Source organism: Thalassophryne amazonica, chromosome 5 (genome assembly GCF_902500255.1).
Source record: "Thalassophryne amazonica chromosome 5, fThaAma1.1, whole genome shotgun sequence".
Taxonomy (NCBI): Eukaryota; Metazoa; Chordata; class Actinopteri; order Batrachoidiformes; family Batrachoididae; genus Thalassophryne; species Thalassophryne amazonica.
In genome coordinates this window covers 86,762,372-86,788,501 of record NC_047107.1, presented here as the reverse complement: position 1 = coordinate 86,788,501, position 26,130 = coordinate 86,762,372, and the positions used below count along the sequence as shown (strand labels likewise).

General features: G+C 42.7%; 1 protein-coding gene across 1 annotated transcript in view; it reads right to left on the bottom strand.

Moving 5' to 3' along the window:
• Positions 1–22,243: 22,243 nt before the first annotated feature.
• The window catches only part of npffr2a (neuropeptide FF receptor 2a), a 118,657-nt gene continuing 114,770 nt past the window's right edge, over positions 22,244–26,130 (bottom strand). The window contains exon 4 of the mRNA XM_034170792.1: positions 22,244–23,257. Coding sequence (XP_034026683.1) covers positions 22,405–23,257 — 853 coding nt within the window. The 3' untranslated portion in view covers positions 22,244–22,404. The remainder of the gene's footprint in view (positions 23,258–26,130) is intronic.

Here is a 26,130-nt window from a genome sequence, read left to right as displayed (position 1 = left end):
GTCTCCAGCTCCCCCCGTAACCCGTAATTGGAGTAAGCGGGTATAGGAAATGGTTGAATTGATAGTAACAATAATTAATGCATTATGCAGATTTATGATCTGTAATGACAGCGTAGCAAGTAGTGCGATTGCGTGGTAAATACATCCTTTCAGTGTGTAAGACTCACAGCCACCTCAAGAACACTCTGTTCCACCTTTACCAAAATAAACAAAACACTGTATACTTAGAGTTTATTTTATTAAGTAACCTTAAGTAAACCTCAAGTTTACTTCCTAAGTACATTTTGTTGTGTATGAATGAATGAATGAATGAATGATATAGGTTTGGTTTCCAAGTCTGTGAGATGTATTTTGTTTGCTGATGATACGACTGTGTTTGGTAGTGGGGATCATTTGGGACAGCTCCTGGACATGATGGAGAGGGAACTACAAAAATTTAAATACTGGTTTGATTCAAATAAATTATTGCTTCATTTGGGTAAAACAAAATGTATTATATTCGGAAATAAGCCACAGACCCAAACAATGAGTCAGCACTTCTGTCTTTGTTCACCCTGCTCATTGCTGGAAGCTCCTATTTGCTACATATTTTGTAGCAAATGGGAGGGTAGTTGTAAAACAGCTAACTGATCATCTGCAGAGGAATGGTCTATTTGAAGAGTTTCAGTCAGGTTTTAGAATTCATCATAGTACAGAAACAGCATTAGTGAAGGTTACAAATTATCTTCTTATGGCCTCAGACAGTGGACTCATCTCTGTGCTTGTTCTGTTAGACCTCAGTGCTGCTTTTGATACTGTTGACCATACAATTTTATTACAGAGATTAGAGCATGCCATAGGTATTAAAGGCGCTGCGCTGTGGTGGTTTGAATCATATTTATCTAATAGATTACAATTTGTTCATGTAAATGGGGAATCTTCTTCACAGATTAAGGTTAATTATGGAGTTCCACAGGGTTCTGTGCTAGGACCAATTTTATTCACTTTATACATGCTTCCCTTAGGCAGTATTATTAGACGGCATTGCTTAAATTTTCATTGTTACGCAGATGATACCCAGCTTTATCTATCCATGAAGCCAGAGGACACACACCAATTAGCTAAACTGCAGGATTGTCTTACAGACATAAAGACATGGATGACCTCTAATTTCCTGCTTTTAAACTCAGATAAAACTGAAGTTATTGTACTTGGCCCCACAAATCTTAGAAACATGGTGTCTAACCAGATCCTTACTCTGGATGGCATTACCCTGACCTCTAGTAATACTGTGAGAAATCTTGGAGTCATTTTTGATCAGGATATGTCATTCAAAGCGCATATTAAACAAATATGTAGGACTGCTTTTTTGCATTTACGCAATATCTCTAAAATTAGAAAGGTCTTGTCTCAGAGTGATGCTGAAAAACTAATTCATGCATTTATTTCCTCTAGGCTGGACTATTGTAATTCATTATTATCAGGTTGTCCTAAAAGTTCCCTGAAAAGCCTTCAGTTAATTCAAAATGCTGCAGCTAGAGTACTAACGGGGACTAGAAGGAGAGAGCATATCTCACCCATATTGGCCTCTCTTCATTGGCTTCCTGTTAATTCTAGAATAGAATTTAAAATTCTTCTTCTTACTTATAAGGTTTTGAATAATCAGGTCCCATCTTATCTTAGGGACCTCATAGTACCATATTACCCCAATAGAGCGCTTCGCTCTCAGACTGCAGGCTTACTTGTAGTTCCTAGGGTTTGTAAGAGTAGAATGGGAGGCAGAGCCTTCAGCTTTCAGGCTCTTCTCCTGTGGAACCAGCTCCCAATTCAGATTAGGGAGACAGACACCCTCTCTACTTTTAAGATGAGGCTTAAAACTTTCCTTTTTGCTAAAGCTTATAGTTAGGGCTGGATCAGGTGACCCTGAACCATCCCTTAGTTATGCTGCTATAGACTTAGACTGCTGGGGGGTTCCCATGATGCACTGAGTGTTTCTTTCTCTTTTTGCTCTGTATGCACCACTCTGCATTTAATCATTAGTGATTGATCTCTGCTCCCCTCCACAGCATGTCTTTTTCCTGGTTCTCTCCCTCAGCCCCAACCAGTCCCAGCAGAAGACTGCCCCTCCCTGAGCCTGGTTCTGCTGGAGGTTTCTTCCTGTTAAAAGAGAGTTTTTCCTTCCCACTGTCGCCAAGTGCTTGCTCACAGGGGGTCATTTTGACCATTGGGGTTTTTACGTAATTATTGTATGGCCTTGCCTTACAATATAAGACGCCTTGGGGCAACTGTTTGTTGTGATTTGGCGCTATATAAATAAATAAAATTGATTGATTGATAGCAGTGAAGCAGTTGAGAGGCTCTAAGCCAGGGGTGGGCAGCGAGGGCCGAGACACTGCAGGTTTTCCTTGCAACCAATCACCTCAGCAGGTGGGTTGTTGATGAGCTTCTCCCCTGAATATAAACACCTGGTCGTCAATGAAATCACCTGCTGAGACACCTGATCATTTATGAAATCACCTGCTGGGGTGATTGGTAGTAAGGAAAACCTGCAGTGTCTCAGCCCTTCATGGCACAGGATTGCCCACCCCTGCTCTAAGCTCAACTCTACAGACACACAACAAGCCATTATTTCTTAACAGCATAGGCTAATGCCACCATGAGGCAGAGGTCTTGGAAAATAAAGCAGTTTTGACTTATGGTTTTGATTTTACAAAATTAATCCGGATAGAATAACTCCATTAATGTCAATTTTGTACAAAGTTAAAATATAACACATATCTTTTAATTTTAAATAATGCACTAATTCTGAAGTTTTGTAACAAACACAGACAGATGCCAAAGGGATTATGGGTAAATGAGCCTCTGCTAACACTGATTGGTTGACTGGTTGTAAAAACCAACACGTTAATGTGACGTGATATGTGTGTTGGTATTTACATATAAATGTGCTTTTGTAAAATATGCCATTTTAGTCATATGCAAAAAAATAAGTCATTTGCAAAAGCCAAAAGTCAAGTTGTGATTAGATAACCATCTGATATAACCAGGGTCAAAATGCATAGAACACTGCCAACTACTGGCACCCAGATGCTCAGACCCTTACCCGTAATCCATTGTGTAATTCATTTTTGCATGCCAGAGAGTTGCTGCAGTTTAAACAGCAGAATCCACGACGACAATCGTAAATGAACATTATACAACCAAAATGTACATTTTTATTTCTTTAGCTGCTGCAAGAGGCTGCAACAATTCTCAGGCATGCAAAGGATTATGGGATATCTCAATACGTAGGGTGAATACTGCCATGAACACTACCGGCCAGTAGATGGCAGTAGAGACCGTGAAAACTTGCCAAAACAAATATTCCAAATAATCCGTGTGCTATGTTTAACCTGTGTGGAATTTAATAAACGCAAACTGAATTTCAGACATCTTATATATATTACTCTGGAACAAAGACGACAAACAGTGTTGTAGGACAATAAGCAGCACATTAAAGAGCAAGCAGAAAGTGATTGCAACTCACAGTGATTCCAACTGAAAATAATGGAGAAGCAACCTGTGCTTCTTCTGGCATTTTTACATGAAACAAACACAATAACAACATCTATAAACCCAGAGAATATATTTACAAGAGTTTTAGGCACAATATACAAAGAGTTTAATGCTGTTGTCTGTGTGGAGCCTGATCAGAGCATCTCAAATGCATTTCTCCTCTCGTGACTGTACTGAGATTACCCATAATGTGCCTGGACACAGCATGTCCACACTAAAACATTCAAAATCAGTGCAATACTTTAAAACTAAAACATCTCAGGGTTGCTGCGTGGCCTTCACCCACTTGCCTTAATTCGGATAATGGACTTCTTCAAACTTAGTGCACATAAACAATGTCAAATGTGTATTTGTTGTCTTTAATTCTGATGTGTGCCATTATTACGGTAAACAAGTAATAATTGTGGACTAATTGCTGTCTGAGGTAACTGGAGTGTAAACATAATTTCTCCACTGTGAGATCAATAAAGTATATCTCATCTCATCTCATATACCTGATTGTTCTCACTTGCCAGACTTTTGACACAAAGTAGAAGGTTTGACCACATTACTCCCATTCTGGCATCCCTTCATTGGCTACCGGTTTCTGCCAGATCGGATTTTAAAGTTTTATTGTTGGTTTATAAAATTGTTCATGGACTGGCACCTTCCTGCCTGGTGGACTTGGTTAAGCCCTACGTACTTGCGAGGCCCTTGCATTCACAGGGCGCAGGGCTTCTGTGTGTTCTGAGGATGAACAAGAAGTCTGTGGAGTATAGAGCCTTCTCCTACCATAGTCCGACTCTTTGGAACGATCTACCTGCTGTTATTAGGCAGTCTGACACGGTGGAGACTTTTAAATCAAGACTGAAGACCCACTTTTTTAGACTGTCTTATCATTAATTTAATCTGTTTGTGTTTGATTTGTAATTTCTTTTTATTCTACTGTGTTTTATCTTTTATGGCTTTTTTTATTTCTTGCTTTTAGTTTTGATTTTAGAGTAATTTGTGTTGTTGTGAATTGTGTGAAGCACCTTGGGGCGACTTTGTCATGAGTTGGCGCTATATAAATTAATAAATTTAAATTTAAATTGAAATAACTTATCCGAAATTAGTTTGGTTAAACTTTTAACCATAAGTTAAAACTGTATGCCTCTGGATGACTTGGGTGAGATTGCCGGTGAGTTAGTATGGTGTCAAGACCAATTGTTTATGACCAGCTCTTCTCTGACTGCAGAGGATAGAGCGGTTTCTCCTTAAACCAGCTCTCCTCTGTTTGTAGATAATAGAGATGTTTATCTGCTACAAATCATTTAACAGGTAAGCGCTAAAATCTTTGATATCAGACTTAACAAAAGTTTTTAATTGTTTAAAATTTATTCACTTCTCCTGCAAAAACATGTTAGCGATCTAAAAATTATCTAACAAAGCTTATCGGAAGATAACTGGTCTGATGATGGTTTTCAAAGTTATCTGAAAAGCTAATCTGATAATGAAAACATTAGTTTCGATAATTAGCGGTTACCGGATTAGCGGAACTGTGCCCACCACTGGCTATACCTAAGTGCACTGGTAAACGTATGAGGAAAGCCATTCCTTGGTGGAATGACAGATGTGACCAGGCAATTAAGAACAGAAACCAAGCTTTTAGACCACTGAAAAGGATTCATAATTTCCAGCATTTGATTGAGTATAAGCAGTTACAGGTAGTAGTGAGGAAAGCTATAAGGCAAACAAAAAGGACATACTGGATGGATTATTGTATCTCTATTGGAAATACCATTTCTATAGACAAAATATGGGGGGTGATCAAGAGGATGGAAGGTAATAGGACAGAGTGGAGCTACCTGATCCGTAGGGCCCCTTCACACATAGTGCGAAGTTTGGACAACATTTCGACGAATATGGTGAAACAGCGCGAAACAGTTCGAATTTGCGCACCACAAAACATTGTACTGATGGGCAGGCGTGCACAATCCCAGTGCGAGAGGTCGTGCACACAACAGTGTCTTTTGAGCAGGAACAGTGCGAGGTGCGCCACATCGCGCCGCTTATGTGGAATAAAAAAAATGGCACCACATCGTGCTGCTTATGTAGAATAATAAAAAAAAAACAACAAAACCAGCCGGTACCTGTGGGACCACATCGCACCGCTTATGTGGAATAAATAAAAAACAGCCGGCACCTGTGGGACCACATCGCACCGCTTATGTGGAATAAATTTAAAAAAGAAAAAGAAAAAACCCCCACACCTTCCAAAAGCTCTGAATGTCAGTCAGAATCATTAACACTGAGCTACAGAGCTGTCCTTTGAAAGCTGCAGGAATCTGCCTCATATCAGGAAGGACATGGAAGTATTACAAAAAAAATTTAAATCACACACCATATAAAAACACAGCATTTATCAAGCGAGCAATACAAAAATGATCTGTCTGTTCTGCTGTAGATGACCCATGGCCACAGACATGCAGTCATGAAATGACATGATTGAGAAGCAGTGTGCTCTGATGTCCACATCTACTGGTCCAGCGCGCCCAATCGTCACGTGCGTGTATTCTGTCTGACACACGTGTCTTGTGGACGGCACACTGCAGCACAGACACCACGTCATGTAGAACAAAGATCACTCGGGTCAGATCCCCCGCAGAGTGTTCTGATCTGACGGTCCGTTTCAACCTGGCAGGCTGTCATTGTCCGCTCCATGCGTGCGCTCGCTCGCTGCAGCTTGTTGCGATATATGTTTATATTTATGTCCATGTAAGTACAGCAATCAGACACACGCGCCTCACAGTTGTGAGTCCATGTCTGTCCAAACACAGTAGGTGTCGTCCAGCTGGAATGTCCACAATGACAGATCCCCTCAGCTGCTCCTGTCAGAAGCCACACCTCCTGTGAGTGGAGCTCACACACCCACGTGTCAGTGTGTGCGTTTGCAAAGTCACACTTGTGGGAAACTTAAGGTGCGTTCACACCGGGCGCAACGCGAGCGACTGCAGCCACAGGTTGCCATGTAATCCCTATGTAAGGACGCATTTTGGCGCCAAACCGCGCATCGCGATGCGATGAATGCGAGTGAAGCGATTTTGAGCGTTTTGCGCATTTGTGGCGCAATACTGCGTCGCATCACGTCGCGTTGCCCTCCTCCCCAAGTTCAAAAATCTGAACTTTTTCATCTTGTCGCGCCGCGATGACCAATCAGGGACTGAATATGTAGTGACGTGGAGATGTCTGGAGTTTGACTGAAGATGTGAACATGTCCTATATCTGGTAGCAGCCTGTGAGCAGGACTTATGTCTCTTTTGTCCTTTATTTCACAATCATGACAGAGTTTTTGGAGCGAACAGCAGCACCACAGCAGCGGGGAGCGGAGTTTCTTTTTATTTTTATTTTACGTGCGCGTGCGAATCATCCTGGAGATTATTTTACTTATTAACTACACAGCTGTATAATAAAACAAATGGTGACTGGTTTCTAAACACAATAATAACAGAGTTTTTGGAGCGAGCAGCAGCCCTACTTGCAGCAGCGGGAGCGGAGCTTTTTCCTTTTCTTTTTTTTTGTTTTTACGTGCGCGCGTGAGCGAATCGTCTGTAGAGAATATTTTATTAATTAACTACACAGATGTATAATAAAACAAATGGTGACTGGTTTCTAAACAATTATGACAGAGTTTTTTGGGGGAAGAGCCAGCTGCAGCAAGCAGCGGAGTTTCTTTCTTTTTTTTTTTTTATTGTTTACATGTGCGTGCGCGAACAGGACAGTTGATCCTCAAACTGGGTCCTGCAGAGGTGGAAGGACCGCTGAAAGCGGCCGTAACCCAGACACAGCTCCTGCAGCAAATAATGATACTCTCTGTATTGGGAGCTTTCCACAGCAACCCGCTCCGTGTGATCAAGGTCCGTCATGTTAGCTTGACTGACAACCGGAGCCGGCGAGCGGAATGGAAGCTCCTCCTATTTGATGACACACTGGGGTGAATTTTCGCAGCGAAAGTCCACCCAAGCAGAGCGACACACCGGGCGAAGGAGGCGCGTCCGTCGCCTGGCGACCCACGTGAATTTGTAGCGTCTGATCGCGCCCGGTGTGAACGCGGCATTAGACAAGTTTCACTGCAAGTATGACAGTGGTTGTCTGCAGTCTGCTATCATTTGAAGAGTGCAACTGGCCACACATTTTTTAAGTGCCATGCAAGCGGTGTTAGATGTTCGTGCATGTCACGTGGAATTTGGCCGGCACCTGCCACAAGAGGGTGCGATGGGTTCGCACAGCGCACACTTTGTCTTTCAGCTGCTGCTGTGTGTAAATAGTTGTAGCAACAAGTGTACGAGGCGTTGGAGGCAGGGACGAATTTACACAGTTTGCACACGATTCCTGCATCATGCGCACTTCGTGCACACTTCAACCAAACTTTGTGTGAAGGGGCACTTACTGATGGAGAACAGGTGGCAGTATCAAATGTAGAAAAAGCAGAAATGATGGTGAGAACTCTGAGTAGAGTGTGTAGTTCATCTAATCTCTCTGAAGAGGAGAAGAGGGGCAGAGCAACAACAAGGGGAGCCAGTGTTGAAATTGGTCACAGAAAGGGAAAGTCTCATGATAAGTATAATGTTCCATTCACTCTGGAAGAGTTAAGGGCTGCATTGGCCAAATGTAAGAATTCAGCTCCTGGAAAAGATGAAATGTGCTATTCCATGTTAAGACACTTAAGTGATGAGGGACTTAAAAAAACTGTTAAATTTGTATAATAAGGTGTGGGAGGAAGGTAAGATTCCTTCAGGATGGAAGGAGGCAGTTATTGTTCCCATCAGGAAACCAGGGAAAGACACCAGTAACCCAGTGAATTATAGACCAATATTTTTGACATCACATGTCAGTAAATTAATGGAAAGATTGGTTAATGGAAGAATAGTATACTTAATTGAGGAAAGATGGCTGATGGCCAAGTACCAGAGTGGATTTAGGAAAGGGAGAAGCACCACTGACTCCATCTTGTGCTTAGAAGATGAGATAAGGAAAGCTCAGGTAAACAAAGAGGCTGTGGTGGCAATATGTTTAGACGTGGAGAACGCTTATGACATGCTCTGGGTGGTGGGCCTTTAAATCAAGATGGATATGATAGGAATAGAAGGAAATATGTTTAACTGGGCAATGAACTTCTTGAAGGGCAGATGTATTCAAGTTTCTCAAAAATTCTTGAAAGGGTAGTTGTAAAACAGCTAACTGATCATCTGCAGAGGAATGGTCTATTTGAAGAGTTTCAGTCAGGTTTTAGAATTCATCATAGTACAGAAACATCATTAGTGAAGGTTACAAATGATCTTCTTATGGCCTCAGACAGTGGACTCATCTCTGTGCTTGTTCTGTTAGACCTCAGTGCTGCTTTTGATACTGTTGACCATAAAATTTTATTACAGAGATTAGAGCATGCCATAGGTATTAAAGGCACTGCGCTGCGGTGGTTTGAATCATATTTATCTAATAGATTACAATTTGTTCATGTAAATGGGGAATCTTCTTCACAGACTAAGGTTAATTATGGAGTTCCACAAGGTTCTGTGCTAGGACCAATTTTATTCACTTTATACATGTTTCCCTTAGGCAGTATTATTAGACGGCATTGCTTAAATTTTCATTGTTACGCAGATGATACCCAGCTTTATCTATCCATGAAGCCAGAGGACACACACCAATTAGCTAAACTGCAGGATTGTCTTACAGACATAAAGACATGGATGACCTCTAATTTCCTGCTTTTAAACTCTGATAAAACTGAAGTTATTGTACTTGGCCCCACAAATCTTAGAAACATGGTGTCTAACCAGATCCTTACTCTGGATGGCATTACCCTGACCTCTAGTAATACTGTGAGAAATCTTGGAGTCACTTTTGATCAAGATATGTCATTCAATGCGCATATTAAACAAATATGTAGGACTGCTTTTTTGCATTTGCGCAATATCTCTAAAATTAGAAAGGTCTTGTCTCAGAGTGATGCTGAAAAACTAATTCATGCATTTATTTCCTCTAGGCTGGACTATTGTAATTCATTATTATCAGGTTGTCCTAAAAGTTCCCTGAAAAGCCTTCAGTTAATTCAAAATGCTGCAGCTAGAGTGCTAACAGGGACTAGAAGGAGAGAGCATATCTCACCCATATCGACCTCTCTTCATTGGTTTCCTGTTAATTCTAGAATAGAATTTAAAATTCTTCTTCTTACTTATATGGTTTTGAATAATCAGGTCCCATCTTATCTTAGTGACCTCATAGTACCATATCACCCCAATAGAGCGCTTTGCTCTCAGACTGCAGGCTTACTTGTAGTTCCTAGGGTTTGTAAGAGTAGAATGGGAGGCAGAGCCTTCAGCTTTCAGGCTCCTCTCCTGATCAGGTGACCCTGAACCATCCCTTAGTTATGCTGCTATAGCCTTAGACTGCTGGGGGGTTCCCATGATGCACTGAGTGTTTCTTTCTCTTTTTGCTCTGTATGCACCACTCTGCAGTTAATCATTAGTGATTGATCTCTGCTCCCCTCCACAGCATGTCTTTTTCCTGGTTCTCTCCCTCGGCTTTAGGTTCTCTGTTGAGAAAACTAAGACTATGTTCTTTACAAGGAAGAAAATTGGAGAGGACATACAACTAACGTTGTATGGTAATGGTTTGGAGAGGGTGTCAAGTTTTAAGTTCTTGGGAGTTTCTTTTGATTCAAGACTGACAAGGAGGGACCATATACTGAAAGTGGTGGAAAAATGCTTAAAGGTGCTTAAAGGTGATGAACATAATGGGATGTCTGGCTGGATCAGAGTGGGGTACAGATATGGGCTCTTTAAAGCTAATGTATGTATATCTAAGATCAAGACTGGAAAATGGAAGTTTGGTATATGGATCTGTCTCAAATCAAATCAAATCAAATCAATTTTATTTCTATAGCGCCAAATTACAACAAACAGTTGCCCCAAGGCGCTTTATATTGTAAGGCAAAAGCCATACAATAATTACAGAAAAACCCCAACGGTCAAAACGACCCCCTATGAGCAAGCACTTGGCGACAGTGGGAAGGAAAAACTCCCTTTTAACAGGAAGAAACGTCCAGCAGAACCAGGCTCAGGGAGGGGCAGTCTTCTGCTGGGACTGGTTTCCAAGACAGTTTTGTCCTGGTTGGACCTAGTTCAAGCTCAGGCCCTCAGGATTTGTACAGAAGTGGTGCGGTCATCTCCAGTGTGTGCTGTGCAAGTGGAAAGCAACTACAAGCAAATTACTGGATGAACCTGATGGGTCAGAGAGATGATCACGCGGTTAAAGGAGTGATTCAGCCAAGCTGGGAGAGAGAAGTGGCTAAATTATCAAGCTTTGGGTGATCAGGAGAATTAGTTGCAAAGGAACTGACGGTGTATGACAAAGTCTTCTGTCTGGGAGTTTGGTGGTGTCTTGTTCCTTTGTGGCAGCTGGAAATGCCCAGGGTGCCCAGGGACATAGGGCAGAGAATAATAATGGAATCATGATTAATGCATTTTATCAAGCAGGGGCTACTGGAGCAGCTTTTGTAGTCCAGGACTGGAATACTGAGTTATACAAGAGAACATCAGCTTTCTTGAGTGTGTATACAGTGGAGCTGTTGGCTATTTTAATGGCAGTCCAGTGGGCATCACAGATTTCTCATCAAAGTGATGGTGTGCGGTGACTCTCTATCAGCTATCAGTAGTATTTGGTCAGGATCATCATCATTTTGGTGATTAGGGATATGGCACGGAAAGGAGTGGAGGTAACATTGATGTGGGTTCCAGCACATGTGGCTATCCCAACAAATGAGGGGGTGGACAGGTTAAATGGTAAATAGACTGCATTTATATAGTGCTTTTCCATCTGCATCAGATGCTCAAAACGCTTTACAATAATGCCTCACATTCACCCCAATGTCAGGGTGCTGCCATACAAGGCGCTCACTACACACCGGGAGCAAGAGGGGATTAAAGACCTTGCCCAAAGGCCCTTAGTGATTTTCCAGTCAGGTGGGGATTTGAACCCAGGATCTTCTGGTCTCAAGCCCAACACCTTAACCACTAAATCATCACCAATTTAAGAACAATGTTTCTCAATGTTCAATTGCAAGGAATTTATTGATTCCATCATCTACAGTACATAATATAATCAGAAAATTCAGAGAATCTGGAGAACTTTCGACACGTAAGTGGCAACACCAAAAACCAACATTGAATGCCCGTGACCTTCGATCCCTCATCACTGTGTAAAGGATCTTACCGCATGAGCTCAGGAACACTTCAGAAAACCATTGTCAGTTAACACAGTTCATCACTACAAGTGCAAGTTATAACTCTACCATGCAAAGCGAAAGCCATACATCAACAACATCCATAAACGCAGCCGCCTTCTCTGGGCCTGAGCTCATTTGAAATGGACAGACGCAAAGTGGAAAAGTGTGCTGTGGTCTGATGAGTCCACATTTCAAATTGTTTTTGGAAATCATGGACGTCGTGTCCTCTGGACAAAAGAGGAAAAAGACCATCCAGATTGTTACCAGTGCAAAGTTCAAAAGCCAGCATCTGTGATGGTATGAGGGTGTGTTAGTACCCATGACATGGGCAACTTACACATCTGTGATGGCACCATCAGTGCTGAAAGGTACATCCAGGTTTTGGAGCAACACATGTTGCCATCCAAGCAACGTCTTTTTCAGGGACGTCCCTGCTTATTTCAGCAAGACAATGCCAAGCCACATTCTGCAGTGTTACAACAGCGTGGCTTTGTAGTAAAAGAGTGCAGGTACTAGACTGGCCTGCCTGCAGTCCAGACCTGTCACTCACTGATAATGTGTGGCGCATTATGAAGCACAAAATACGACAACGGAGACCCCGGACTGTTAAACAACTGAAGGGGTACTTCAAGCAAGAATGGGAAAGAATTCCACCTACAAAGCTTCAACAATTAGTGTCCTTAGTTCCCAAACGCTTATTGAGTGTTGTTAGAAGGAAAGGTGATGTAATACAGTGGTAAACATACCACTGTCCCAACTTTTTTGAAATGTAATAAAGTTTATCCGTTTGAACATTAAACATCTTGTCTTTGTGGTGTATTCAATCAAATATAGGTTGAAGAGGATTTGCAAATAATTGTATTCTGTTTTTATTTACATTTTACACAACGTCCCAATTTCATTGGAATATGGATTGTAATGATACCAGTGTGCATATGGTCCTACTCTGGCCAGAGTAGGACCATATGCACAGTCAGTGTTAATTTAACACTGGTGATTTTACTGTGTAGTTCTGTATAGAGTTTCTGTGGGCAGTATTTTGGACATTGGGTCAAGTGGGAGGGGGAAGTTGTGTTTTCTTTTAATACCTGAAAGTCACTGGACTCATCAAGAGGATTTAGTACAACTGTAGTGGACTGATGCAGCAGGTGGGAGCAATGTACCACAAAGGATGCTGGCTGCCAGAGAAGAAACTACAGAATAAGTAACAGCAAGCTACAATTTACAGTTACACTGTAAAAAAAATCTTGTCAAATTTACGGTGAAAAACTGGCAGCTGTGGTTGCCATTTTTTCACCGTAAAAAATACAGTGATATTGTATATGGCTTCACGGTATAGGTATATTAACACTTGTAAAAACAACAGTTTGAAAATGTTCCAATAAAGATGAGTTACTGTTAAAATAACAGTGAAATTGTATATAGGCTCATGGTATAGCTGTACAATTCACAATGTAACCCTGTTGCTTTTTAAGTGAAATACTACCCATTCCACAGCATTTATTGTCCTATTTTATGGTCAATTTCTGTTAAAACAACAGCACAATTATTTATGCCTTGACGGTATGACTGTTAAATTCACAGTATAAACCCTTTGCTTTTAAGGTGAATTTCTATCCATTCCCATAATTTATTACCCTATTTTATGGTTTATTCCTGCTAAAAACAACAGCACAAAAATGTATTGGAAGTTACAGATAATTGATAAATTCCAGTGCTTTTTCTGGTACATTTGCAATTACTAAGAAGCTGAAATTGACTTTTAACATGATCGCTTTTGAAAACATCAAAAGCGACAAAAGACCCAAAGAATGAGTCAGTATTTTTATGTTTGACCATACTGCCCCCTGTAGAAAGCTGCACAGACAAATCCTGAGAGTACCCACAAAATCAGCTATCTACTAATCATAATGCTCCGGTCAGGCGGAAGTCTTGAAAAATAAAGTCATACTAACTTATGGTTTTGTGAAAATACTGATAGAATAACTCCATTAATGTCAATTCTGTCATTTGTACAAAGTTAAAATATAACATATATCTTTTAATGTTGAATAATGCACTAATTCTGAGGTTTTGTAACAAACACAGACAGCAAAGCATTCTGGGTAAAAGTGTCTCTGCTAAACACTGATTGGTTCTTAAAAATTAGCACATTACTTTAAAACGAAAACATATATCTGATATTTTCACTTTATAAAACTTCAGACATGACAGTAATTTTAAAGAACTTGTCCAAAATGAGTAGGTTAAAATTTGAACCATAAGTTAAAATGTATGCCTCTGGATGACTTGGGTGATATTCCGTGAATAATACAGTAATGTGCTATTTTTAATATGACTGTCCAGTGCTGTCACCATTTCAGCTTTTCACCATATATTTCACATGTTAAAACAATTAAAAATAACATTTTTGCAGTTTATAAATTTATGGTAATTCAATGTTTATTCTACAACAATAAGCTTCTTCTTGCTTTACGGTTTATTCCTGTTGCCATTTCACAGTTTTTCACTGTAATTTTCACGGACATTTTTTACATTGTAGCAAGTGAGCCACAGTCCATTTATTTTACTTTCAGAATGGAGGAATACATATCCAAACTGAATCAATTATCTAAACTGGACTTTCAATCAAAGCAGGAAGTAATAATTAAAGGAAGAACAAGGAGCTAAAAGGTTTGTGTCAGACTGCGAGACAGAAGACCTGCTCTTTTCAAACGGAGTGGGACACAGGTAAAGGCTGACCGTGTGGATGTCCAGCAAGAAAACGCCTTTTCTGCTGCCTTCTTTTCTCCACTTGTGACAATGTCTGGATTCAGATGGGATATTGTGACCTGAAGAATTTTCTCATCAAACATGAGCGGTCGACCACTCACATTCAAAGCCAGAAGGTAGGACTTCCTTACCTGGCAGTGATCTCCACTGAGACTGAGAAACTTTAAAACTGAAGGAGGAAAAGGAACACTTACAAACAAGTCATCGATGCTTTCGTTCAGAAGGAGCTGCACGTGGACTTCATTTATAAGTAAAAGTAAGACCATTATAACTTTTTTTAATGAAATGTGCTTTTTTTGTGTGCTACAGTTTGTATGTGTAAAGAATGCTGATATGAAGTTTTACACATAACCCATTAACTGCTGCCAATCAAATGGTGAATAAGCTACTTTGTAGGGTTCATATCTTTGTACAGTGGGGCAAAAAAGTATTTAGTCAGCCCCTGATTGTCCAAGTTCTCCTACTTAGAAAGATGAGAGAGGTCTGCAATTTTCGACATAGGTACACTTCACTTATGACAGACAAAATGAGGAAAAAAAAATCCAGAAAATCACACTGTAGGATTTTTAAAGAATTTATTTGTAAATTATGGTGGAAAATAAGTATTTGGTAACCCACAAACAAGCAAGAGTTCTGTCTCTCACAGACCTGTAACTTCTTTAAAAAGTTGTTCTGTCCTCCACCTGTTACCTGTATTAATGGCATCTGTTGAAACTTGTTATCTGTATAAAAGACATCTATCCACAGCCTCAAACAGTCAGACTCCAAACTCAACCATGGCCAAGACCAAAGAGCTGTCGAAGGACACCAGGAAGAAAATTGTAGATGTGCACCAGGCTGGGAAGAGTGAATCTACAATAGTCAAGCAGGTTTGTGTGAAAAAATCAACTGTGGGAGCAATTGTAAGAAAATGGAAGACATACAAGACCATTAATAATCTCCCTCGATCTGAGGCTCCACGCAAGATCTCATCCCGTGAGGTCAAAATGATCATGAGAACGGTGAACAAAAGAGCTGGGACCAAAGTAACAAGGCTACACACTAACGCAGAGAGGGACTCAAATCCTGCAGTGCCATGCGTGTCCCCCTGCTTAAGCCAGTACATGTCCAGGCCCGTCTAAAGTTTGACCAGAGAGCATATGGATGATCCAGAAAAGGATTAGGAGAATATCATGTGGTCAGATGAAACCAAAATAGAACTTTTTGATAAAAACTCAGCTAGTCATGTTTGGAGGAAGAAGAATGCTGAGTTGCATTCCAAGAACACCATATCTACTGTGAAGTATGGGGGTGGAAACATCATGCTTTGGGGCTGTTTTTCTGCGAAAGGGACAGGATAACTGATCCGTGTTAAGGGAAGAATGAACGGGGCCATGTATCGTGAGATTTTAAGCCAAAACCTCCTTCCATCAGTGAGAGCATTGAAGATGCAACATGACTGGGTCTTCCAGCATGACAATGATCCCAAACACACCACTTGGGCAACAAAGTAATGGCTCCATAAAAAGCATTTCAAGGTCCTGGAGTGGCCAAGCCAGTCTCCAGATGTCAACCCCATAGAAAGTTTGTGGAGGGAGTTGAAAGTCCATGTTGCCCAGCGACAGCCCCAAAACATCACTGCTCTAGAGGAGATCTGCATGGAGGAATGGGCCAAAATGCCAGCTACAGTGTGTGCAAACCTGGTGAAGACTTACAGGAAATGTTTGACCTCTGTCATTGCCAACAAAGATTATGTTACAAAGTATTGAGTTGAACTTTTGTTACTGACCAAATACTTATTTTCCACCATAATTTCCAAATAAATTCTTTAAAAAATCCTACAATGTGATTTCCTGGATTTTTTCCTGGTGGTCGGGCCTTAGCCCATGGGGCCCGGCCGGGCTCAGCCCAAACGAGCAATGTGGGCCCGCCCTCCTGTGGGTTCAACACCTGCAGAGGGGGCCATGGGGGTCGGGTTTAGAGAGGATTGGGTGGCGGTCGAGGGCGGGTGGCCCGGCGGCCCAGTCCGCGCTCACAGTCTCCTGGCTGTTGGGACATGGAATGTTACCTCGCTGGGGGGGAAGGAGCCTGAGCTTGTGCATGAGGTTGAGAGATACCGACTAGAGATAGTCGGGCTCACCTCCACGCACAGCTTGGGCTCTGGTACCCAACTCCTGGAGAGGGGGTGGATGCTCCACTTTTCTGGTGTTGCCCACGGGGAGAGGTGGAGAGCTGGGGTCGCATTGCTTATTGCTACCCAGCTCAGTCGCCATGTGTTGGAGTTCACTCTGGTGAACGAGAGGGTCGCGTCCCTACGCCTTCGGGTCGGGGACAGGTCTCTCACTGTTGTCTCGGCCTACGGGCCGAGCAGCAGTGCAGAGTACCCGACCTTCTTGGAGTCCCTGGGAGGGGTACTAGTTAGCGCTCCGACTGGGGACTCCACTGTTTTCCTGGGGGATTTCAATGCCCACGTGGACAATGACAGTGAGACCTGGAGGGGGTGATCGGGAAGCATGGCCTCCCCGATCTGAACCCGAGTGGTGTTCAGTTGTTGGACTTCTGTGCTAGTCACAGTTTGTCCATCACGAACACCATGTTCGAGCACAAGGGTGTCCATAAGTGCACGTGGCACCAGGACACCCTGAGTCGGAGGTCGATGATCGACTTTGTAGTTGTATCATCTGACCTTCAGCCACATGTCTTGGACACTCGAGTGAAGAGAGGGGCTGAGCTGTCGACCGATCACCACCTGGTGGTGAGTTGGATCCGCTGAGAAGGGAGGAAGCCGGTCAGACCTGGCAGGCCCAAATGTATCGTGAGGGTCTGCTGCGAATGACTGGTGGAACCCTCTGTCAGCAAGGTCTTCAACTCCCACCTCCGGGAGAGCTTCTCCCAGATCCCGCGGGAGGCTGGAGACATGGAGTCCGAGCGGACCATGTTCTCCACCTCCATTGTCGATGCGGCCGCTCATAGCTGTGGTCACAAGGTCTCTGGTGCCTGTCGCGGCGGCAATCCCCAAACCCGGTGGTGGACACCGGAAGTAAGGGACGCCGTCAAGCTGAAGAAGGAGTCCTACTTGTCCTTGTTGGTAGGTGGGTCCCCGGAGGCAGCTGAGAGGTACCGGCAGGCCAAGCGTGCTGCAGCCCGTGCGGTCACAAAGGCAAAAACTCGTGTATGGGAGGAGTTCGGGGAGACCATGGAGGAGGACTGTCGGTCGACCTTGAAGAAATTCTGGCAAACCGTCCAACACCTCAGGGGGCGGAAGCAGCTCTCCACCGGCACTGTCTACGGTGCGGGTGGGGAGCTGTTGATCCTGACAGGGGATGTTGTCGGGCGGTGGAAGGAATACGTCCAAGGATCTCCTCAATCCCATCGTCACGTCTTCCAAAGAGAAAGGAGAGACTGGGGACTCAGAGACAGACTCATCCACTACCCAGGCCGAAGTCACTGAGGTGGTTAGAAAGCTCATCGGTGGCAAGGCTCCTGGGGTGGATGAAATCCATCCTGAGTACCTTAAGTCTCTGGATGTTGTGGGACTGTCTTGGCTGACACGCCTCTGCAACATTGCGTGGCGGTCAGGGACAGTGTCTCTGGATTGGCAGACCCGGGTGGTGGTCCCTCTGTTTAAGAAGGGGGACTGGACGGTGTGTTCCAACTACAGGGGCATCACACTCCTCAGCCTCCCCGGTAAGGTCTATTCCAGAGTACTGGAGAGGAGAATTCGACCGATAGTCGAACCTCGGATTCAGGAGAAGCAGTGTGGTTTTCATCCTGGTTGCGGCACACTGGACCAGCTCTACATGCTCCATCGGGTGCTCGAGGTTTCATGTGAGTTCACCCAACCAGTCCACATGTGCTTTGTGGATCTGGAGAAGGCATTCAACCGTGTCCCTCGGGGCGCCCTGTGGGGGGTGCTCCGAGAGTACGGGGTCCGGGGTCCTTTGCCAAGGGCTATTCGGTCCCTGTACGACCGCAGCAGGAGCTTGGTTCGCATTGCCGGTAGTAAGTCAAACCTGTTTCCAGTGCACGTTGGACTCCGCCAGGGCTGCCCTTTGTCACCGGTTCTGTTCATTATCTTTACGGACAGAATTTCTAGGCACAGCCAGGTTGTAGAGGGGGTCTGGTTTGGGAACCACAGAATCTCGTCTCTGCTGTTTGCGGACAATGTGGTTCTGTTGGCTTCGTCAAATCAGGACCTTCAGTGTGCACTGGGGCGGTTTGCAGCCAAGTGTGAAGCGTCCAGGATGAAAGTCAGCACCTCCAAATCTGAGGCCATGATTCTCGACCGGAAAAAGGTGCTTTGTCCTCTACAGGTCGGTGGAGTGTCCTTGCCTCAAGTTTAGGAGTTTAAGTATATTGGGGTCTTGTTCACGAGTGAGGGACGGATGGAGCGTGAGATCGATAGACGGATCGGTGCAGTGTCTGCAGTGATGCGGTCGCTGTATTGGACCATCGTGGTGAAGAGAGAGCTGAGTAGGGGGGCAAAGCTCTCGATTTCATGATCGATCTACGTTCCGATCCTCACCTATGGTCATGAGATTTGGCTCATGACCGAAAGAACGAGACCGCGAGTACAAGCGGCCGAGATGAGTTTCCTCCGCAGGGTGGCTGGGCACTCCCTTAGAGATAGGGTGAGGAGCTCAGTCACTCGGGAGGAACTCGGAGTCGAGCCGCTGCTTCTCCACGTCGAAAGGAGCCAGTTGAGGTGGCTCGGGCATCTTTTTCGGATGCCCCCTGGACGCCTCGCTGGAGAGGTGTTCCGGGCATGTCCCATCGGAAGGAGGCCCCGGGGAAGACCCAGGACACGCTGGAGGGACTATGTCTCTCGGCTGGCTTGGGAATGCCTTGAGGTTCCCCCGGAGGAGCTGGGGGAGGTGTGTGTGGATCGGGAGGTCTGGGCGGCTTTGCTTGAGCTGCTGCCCCCGCGACCCGACTCCGGATAAAGCGGTAGAAAATGGATGGATGGATGGATGGATGGATGGATGGACAGTTGACATGTACCTATGTTGAAAATTACAGACCTCTCTCATCTTCCTAAGTAGGAGAACTTGCACAATCAGGGACCGACTAAATATTTTTTTGCCCCGCTGTAAATTCCACTGTGATACTTACGTGTGATTTCTTAGTTTTTTATTTTTAATAAATTTGCAACAAAACAGAATCCTTTTACATGTTGTCATTATGGGGTTCTGTGAGTAGAATTTTGAGGGGAAAAAAGGAATTTACTCCATTTTGGAATAAGACTGTAACATAATATTTGGAAAAAGTGAAGCGCTGTGAATACTTTCTGGATGCTCTGTAAGATGAACAACATTATTGCTGTAAAGTGCTGGTTCATTGTAATGTTCTTAATATGATCAGTGATGGGCACAGATAACCAAAAAATTAACTTCGATAACAGATAATCAGACAACTGAAAAGTTATCTTTGATAAAGATAAACCGATAAACCACCCAAAAATGTATTGGAAGTTACAGATAACCGATAAATTCCAGTATTGTCTTTAGTACTTTTGCAACTACTTAAGCTGAATTTGAGTTTTAACACCACAATCACTTTTGAAAGCATCAAAAGCAACAAAAGACTCAAACAATGAGCCAGTACTTCTATGTTTGAACATGCTGCCCCCTGCTGAAAGCTACACAGCTACAGCACAGAAGCACCCTGAGAGCAGCCACAAAGCTAGCTCTCTACCAATCACAATGCGCCGGTCAGGCGGAGGTCTTGAAAAATAAAGTCATACTGACTTATGGTTTTGTGTGAATACTGATAGAATAACTCCGTCAATGTCAATTCTGTCATTTGTACATAAATAAAATATAACATATATCTGGTTTGGTATCATAATTAATGTGAACTCAAAATTCAACTCGGGGGAGAAAAAAAGTGCCAAGAAAAAAAGAAGTGCAGATTAAGTGATGACCACTTAAAATTATCAGTGGCATTACCTGTTTTTTTCCCCCCAAGTTTTGCATGTAAAATATGTACATTTATATCACTTACTACAGGTACTGCTGACAGTATTTGAATAAGCTTGGATAAATTACAAAAATGATGTTGGCACATAAAATATGATCAAGGGATAATTACTGACAATTTGTGCATTAATCTATCAACACTGCAGCTTTTTGGTCTAACAAATCTTCTCAACGGGGGATTTCACTGTGAAGCTCATCATTTCTAGTTTACTGTAAGTTTAATGTAGGATGTAAAGAAACACTCTTAAATTGCAAAATGGCACCGAATGCCCATCTTATTGTTTTTGGTTTCAAACATTGTATAGTCACATTCATTGAAGAAGTAGTCAGTCCTGTATCAGGCCAGATGACCATTTGGTGCCAGTGCTTATCCCCAGATACTGTGGATGAGAGTCTCAGACTTCCTCTGGACAGGATGCCAGTCTTAGTGTAGACTCCTTTGTCATGAAGTAAAAGTTTGTGTATATTTCTGGTAAAAGCAAAAACTCATCTGATTCTGTTCGAATATAATAAAAAATAGGGTGCCATTTTTGTTTGCACTAAAATGCAAATCATACAATGTGATTTTCAGATTTTTTTTATTATTATTGTTCTGTGTACCTATAATAAAAATAACAGACCTCTCCATTCTTTGTAGGTGGGAAAACTTGCAAAATCAACAGTGCATCAAGTACTTATTTGACTCACTGTATATTAACCAACATGGCAGAGTCTTTATCCAAGAAGGCAAACACTGTGGATTTCGGACTTTGCTTCATATGTCAGTTGAGCAACAAAGAAACAGATTATACAAACTACTAGCATGTTGTCTGTGGGGATCCACAGGCTCTAGATTGGGTAGTGGTAATAAATTATGCAGTTTCCATAATGAGTTGGAATGGCATGTGAGTCCAGAATGTTTTTAGAACCTTAGACCTCAACAGTTTAAAGATGAAGAACTCAACCCTTTTATATCCCGTTAATTACATAATTTGATGATTCCACTGGTTTCCTTCTGTCAGAAAACCTATATTTATGTAGATACTTTGTTTGTAATTATATCTTGTGTATTAGCAAAGATATTGCATTATTGCTAAATGGAGGCCATTTTGGACGCCAGCTTGGATTTCAGATTCTCAGAATATAAAGGAAAAACATGGCACCTTTTTTTTACAGCTTATGATAAGTTCGTTTCAAAATCAAGTGAGTTTTTACTTTTACAAAAACAAACAAACAAAAAAAAAAACGACATTACATATAATCCTAGACTATCGTGTTACTTCCCTAATCAAGGCCAGCACCCATTTACAGCTGGGTGGACTGAGACAATGCAGATCAAATATAGCAAATACTCCCCGAGCTGGTATTCAGGATTAAACAAGAAGGGACGGTGCTCTGTGGAATCACCCCATAAGCAATTACTCTTGGTAATATCCCAAACCAGTGATGCAAGCTTTTTTTTTTATTTAAACAGAGTGCATTTTTAATGGCACTGGGCATGGGGATGCTGTTTTGCACTTAAACAAGTAGTATCCTCTACATTTTTTGACGAAAGTGGAGATCAAAATTTGAACACCTTTGCTTATCACCTTGCGGCAGCACGGTTGATTAGCGGTTAGCACTGTTGCCTCACAGCAGAAAGGTCATGGGTGCTCCGGCTTCCTCCCACATCCAAAGACATGCAGGTTAGGTGGACTGAAAATTTAAAATTGTCTGTAGGTGTGCATGTGGGTGTGAATGTATTTGTCTATATGTGGCCCTGTGACAGACTGGCGTCCTGTCCAGGGTGTAGCCCGCCTCACGCCATATGACTGCTGGGACAGGCCCCAGCCCCCGTGACCCTTAACTGAAGTAAGCAGTTGAAGATGAGTGATTGAGTGAGTACTTATCACCTTCAAGAATTTTTAAGTCTTCCTAAATAGACACTGCAGTCATACCACCACTGCTGCATGATGCCTTCTCCAGGTCCTCCATGACCAGGTCCTGCTCAGTGACATGGTTGAGGTGCCTTGGAGCATTCTCGCCCAGGCTGTTGAGAGAAATGGGCTCCAGGGAGGTTTGTACATTATTTGCTGGGAGCACAGAATTCCCCTGCAGCCTGTGTGAGTATGTTTTCCGCCGGTGTCCGTCTACCGTGCACAAGCTGAACTTAAACACAGACTGAAATCCTCTCCGAAAATTCTCATTGAAGAATCCGTAGATGATGGGGTTGACACTGCTGTTGAAGAAGGCCAGCCAGTGGGCAAATGGGTAAATGTAAATGTTGATGATTTTGTACTGTTGCTCAGTAAGCTTGGCGTAGTCGCTCAGCATCATCAGAGTCCACAAAGGCAACCAGGAAAGAATGAAAAGCAGCGCAACTATAAGAAGCATTTTAATTACCCTTTGTTTTTTTTTTGGCACACTGTAACGGCTTTCTTGGCCTGGCTTTCCTCCTGTTGGAACTGTTGTTTTGAAAAGCGTAATGCCAATTCGGGCGTACATGATCACGATGAGTGACAAAGGGGCAAGATAGATGTTTGCAAACAAGACTGTGGTATAAATCTTCCTCATCTCCTGGTTTGGCCAATTCTCTCTGCACCAGTAAAACGGGCTTGTTTTGTTGTCATATCCCAGCAGCACCTGAACGGTCGACTCCTTGGTTACTTGTAGCATCACACCAGAAGGACACATGATTGATATGGCCAGAACCCAAATAAGGACTATTATCAAGTTGGCTGTGGATAAAGTCAGTTTTTGCTTGAATGGGTAGACAATGCACCTGAATCTGCAAAAGAAGAAAAAAAGTGGAGAGCATTTTAATATGCATTTTAAAGTACCATTGCCAAACAAGAGACTGTATGAATTTAAGTGATTGTGCATTAGGGATGCCATAAGAACCAATACTTCTGTACGAAATCGATAAACATTAAAAATGTGACAATACTCGTTTTTGTGAAGTAGTGGAGTAATGCAGGCAGGGCTGAAACAATTAGTCTCGAGTTACTCTAATAATTTGATTACAAAAATGTGAGAGGCAAATTCTGTGCCTTGAAGCTCCGTTTAGCGTTGTAGTACATATGCGAGGCTTGTGTGCGACGCTGTAACATCCCCAGAAGAAAAACAGAAGAAGACTAGTGCATGCACATAAGGTGTGTAAGTGCTAATTAATGTAGCACAAGAATCTACAACTTTCCAACCTTACACACAGCGTAAAATAAAGCTTTTTTTTAAGAGAAAGAGGGTCCACACTGATCATAGCCCAAAATATGTAAACAATGCCGTGGATGTCGTGTTTAATTCAAATTTGCTGGGAATCAAAGCCATTGTTCAGTAGGGTCAACATATTGGGCAATTCAAAATGGCCACCACCCGAAAACAGGTTTTTTAATTTGTCGCCAAGAAAAAGTCACACAATCACAAATAAAACACTTTTCTAGGGTTTTGGACCTCTGGGATTCTAAATCTGGGGTCTGTTTGGCAGTGACTTTGACAGGAAACACCATATTAGGTTTTTCAATATGGCTGACTGTGAAAATAGAATTTTGCATAACTTTGACACTTTTAGTCATATACTCGCAAGTAAAATCATTTTTCATAGATGTTTGATAGAAAGAGTTTTAAATTGTCTCTCCTATAAGCCACCATATTGGAAGTCTGAGTATGGCTGTCTGTCAAAATTGGATGTTGCATAACTTTAAACTAATCCAACAATGGAAATGTGTCCATTTTATATATACGAGGTCTATTAGAAAAGTATCCGACCTTATTATTTTTTCAAAAACCATATGGATTTGAATCACGTGTGATTACATCAGACATGCTTGAACCCTCGTGGGCATGCGAGAGTTTTTTCACGCCTGTCGGTTACGTCATTCGCCTGTGGGCAGGCTTTGAGTGAGGAGTCGTCCACCCACTCGTCAATTTTTTTCATTGTTTAGGAATGGCTCAGAGACTGTTGCTTTGTTTGATAAAAATGTTTTCAAAACTGTAAGGCACAACTGAGTGGACACCATTCAATAAATTCAGCTGGTTTTCGGTAAAAATTTTAACGGCTGATGAGAGATTTTGGTCTGGTAGTGTCGCTTTAAGGACGGTCCACGGCGCCTGACGGCGATCTGCGCTTCGAGGCGGCAGCGTCTCGCCGTTTCAAGTTGAAAACTTCCACATTTCAGGCTCTGTTGACGCAGTAAGTCGTCAGAGAACAGAGAACTTGCACAAGAAGTCGGCATGAGGAGTTTATTCGGACATTCCATTGTTAATGGTGATTTTGTAATGAAAGAACGTGCGGGCAGAGTCGCATGTCGGGCTGGACCCGACCGCGGGGGGTCGCGGCAGGAAAAACACCTCTGTTGGAAATCTTAACGGGCACGTTGGAACATGCCCAAGCTGTTAAACAATTTCTCAGTTACTCACTTGTTGAAAGCCATTAAAAGCCGCCTGAATTCTACAAATGGTTTTCAACACGGAGGTGTTTTTCCTGTCGCGGCGCACACAGATTTGCCGAGTCGTCACGGAAACGACTCGGCGAATTTGCGCGTACGTCTTTCATTAAAAAAATGTCCTTAAACAGTGGAATGTCCACATAAATTCCTCATGCCGGCCTCTTCTGAATCTTCTCTGTTCTCTCACGATGTCCTGGGTGAATTAAGCCTTAAATTAGGATGTTTTAAGCTCGAAACAGGCCGACGACAGCGCCTGGAAGCGCTGCAGGACGTCCCGCTCCGTGGGAAGTCCTTACACCGACAGAAACACCCCATAATCTCTCATCAGCCGTTAAACTTTTCACAGAAAACCATCTTAATTTCTCGAATAGTGTCCACTCGGCTATTCCTCACAGGTCCAGAAAAAATTTTGATAAAGCAACGCGCGCCGTCTCGAGCAGTGTGTGAAACAAAGGAATTCAGCCGAGAGGGCGGGACCACATCTCACTCAAGGCCTGCCCACAGGGAAATGACGTCACCGACAAGCGTGAAAAAACTCATGCATGCGCACGAGGGTTCAAGCATGATTGGTGTAATCGCATGTCATTCAAATCCATATAATAAAAAAAAAAATAAAAGGGTCGGTTTATTGTCTAATAGACCTCGTATATATACCCCATTTTGTGTTACCCTGGTGACAAGTGCAGGATCTTGATACAGGATCCAGATCATTTCATTCAACCAAGATGTCTGATCAAGGTGAGAGAGTTTTAGCTTCCCAAGCAGGGAGAATTCTACAACTTGAGTCTTATACTGAAGTTGTGAGACATCAGTGCAGAGGACATTCATGACTTTATAGACAGACATAAGAACATTCCATAATTGACATATTTACATGATTTACCTGCGTTATTCATTCTACATGATTCATGTGTATGATTATTGTCCTTTATTTTTTTGTTGTAACGTGATGAATATCTTATTACATGTCTGTTTATGTATCACGCCCTGCATCATGCACTGATGTATCTGTATCAGCACGAGTCCGAGTATACTACTCAACTGGTTGGAGAATCACTTTGGAATTACTGAGAATGTCCTTGTATGGTTGACATCTAACCTAACCAGTCGCTCTCACTGTGTCCTGTACAATAATGTCACCTCAAATCTTGTTCCGATGAAATAGAGGGTTTCACAGGGATCCGTCTCAGGCCCCCTGCTTGTTTTTTCTCTCTCA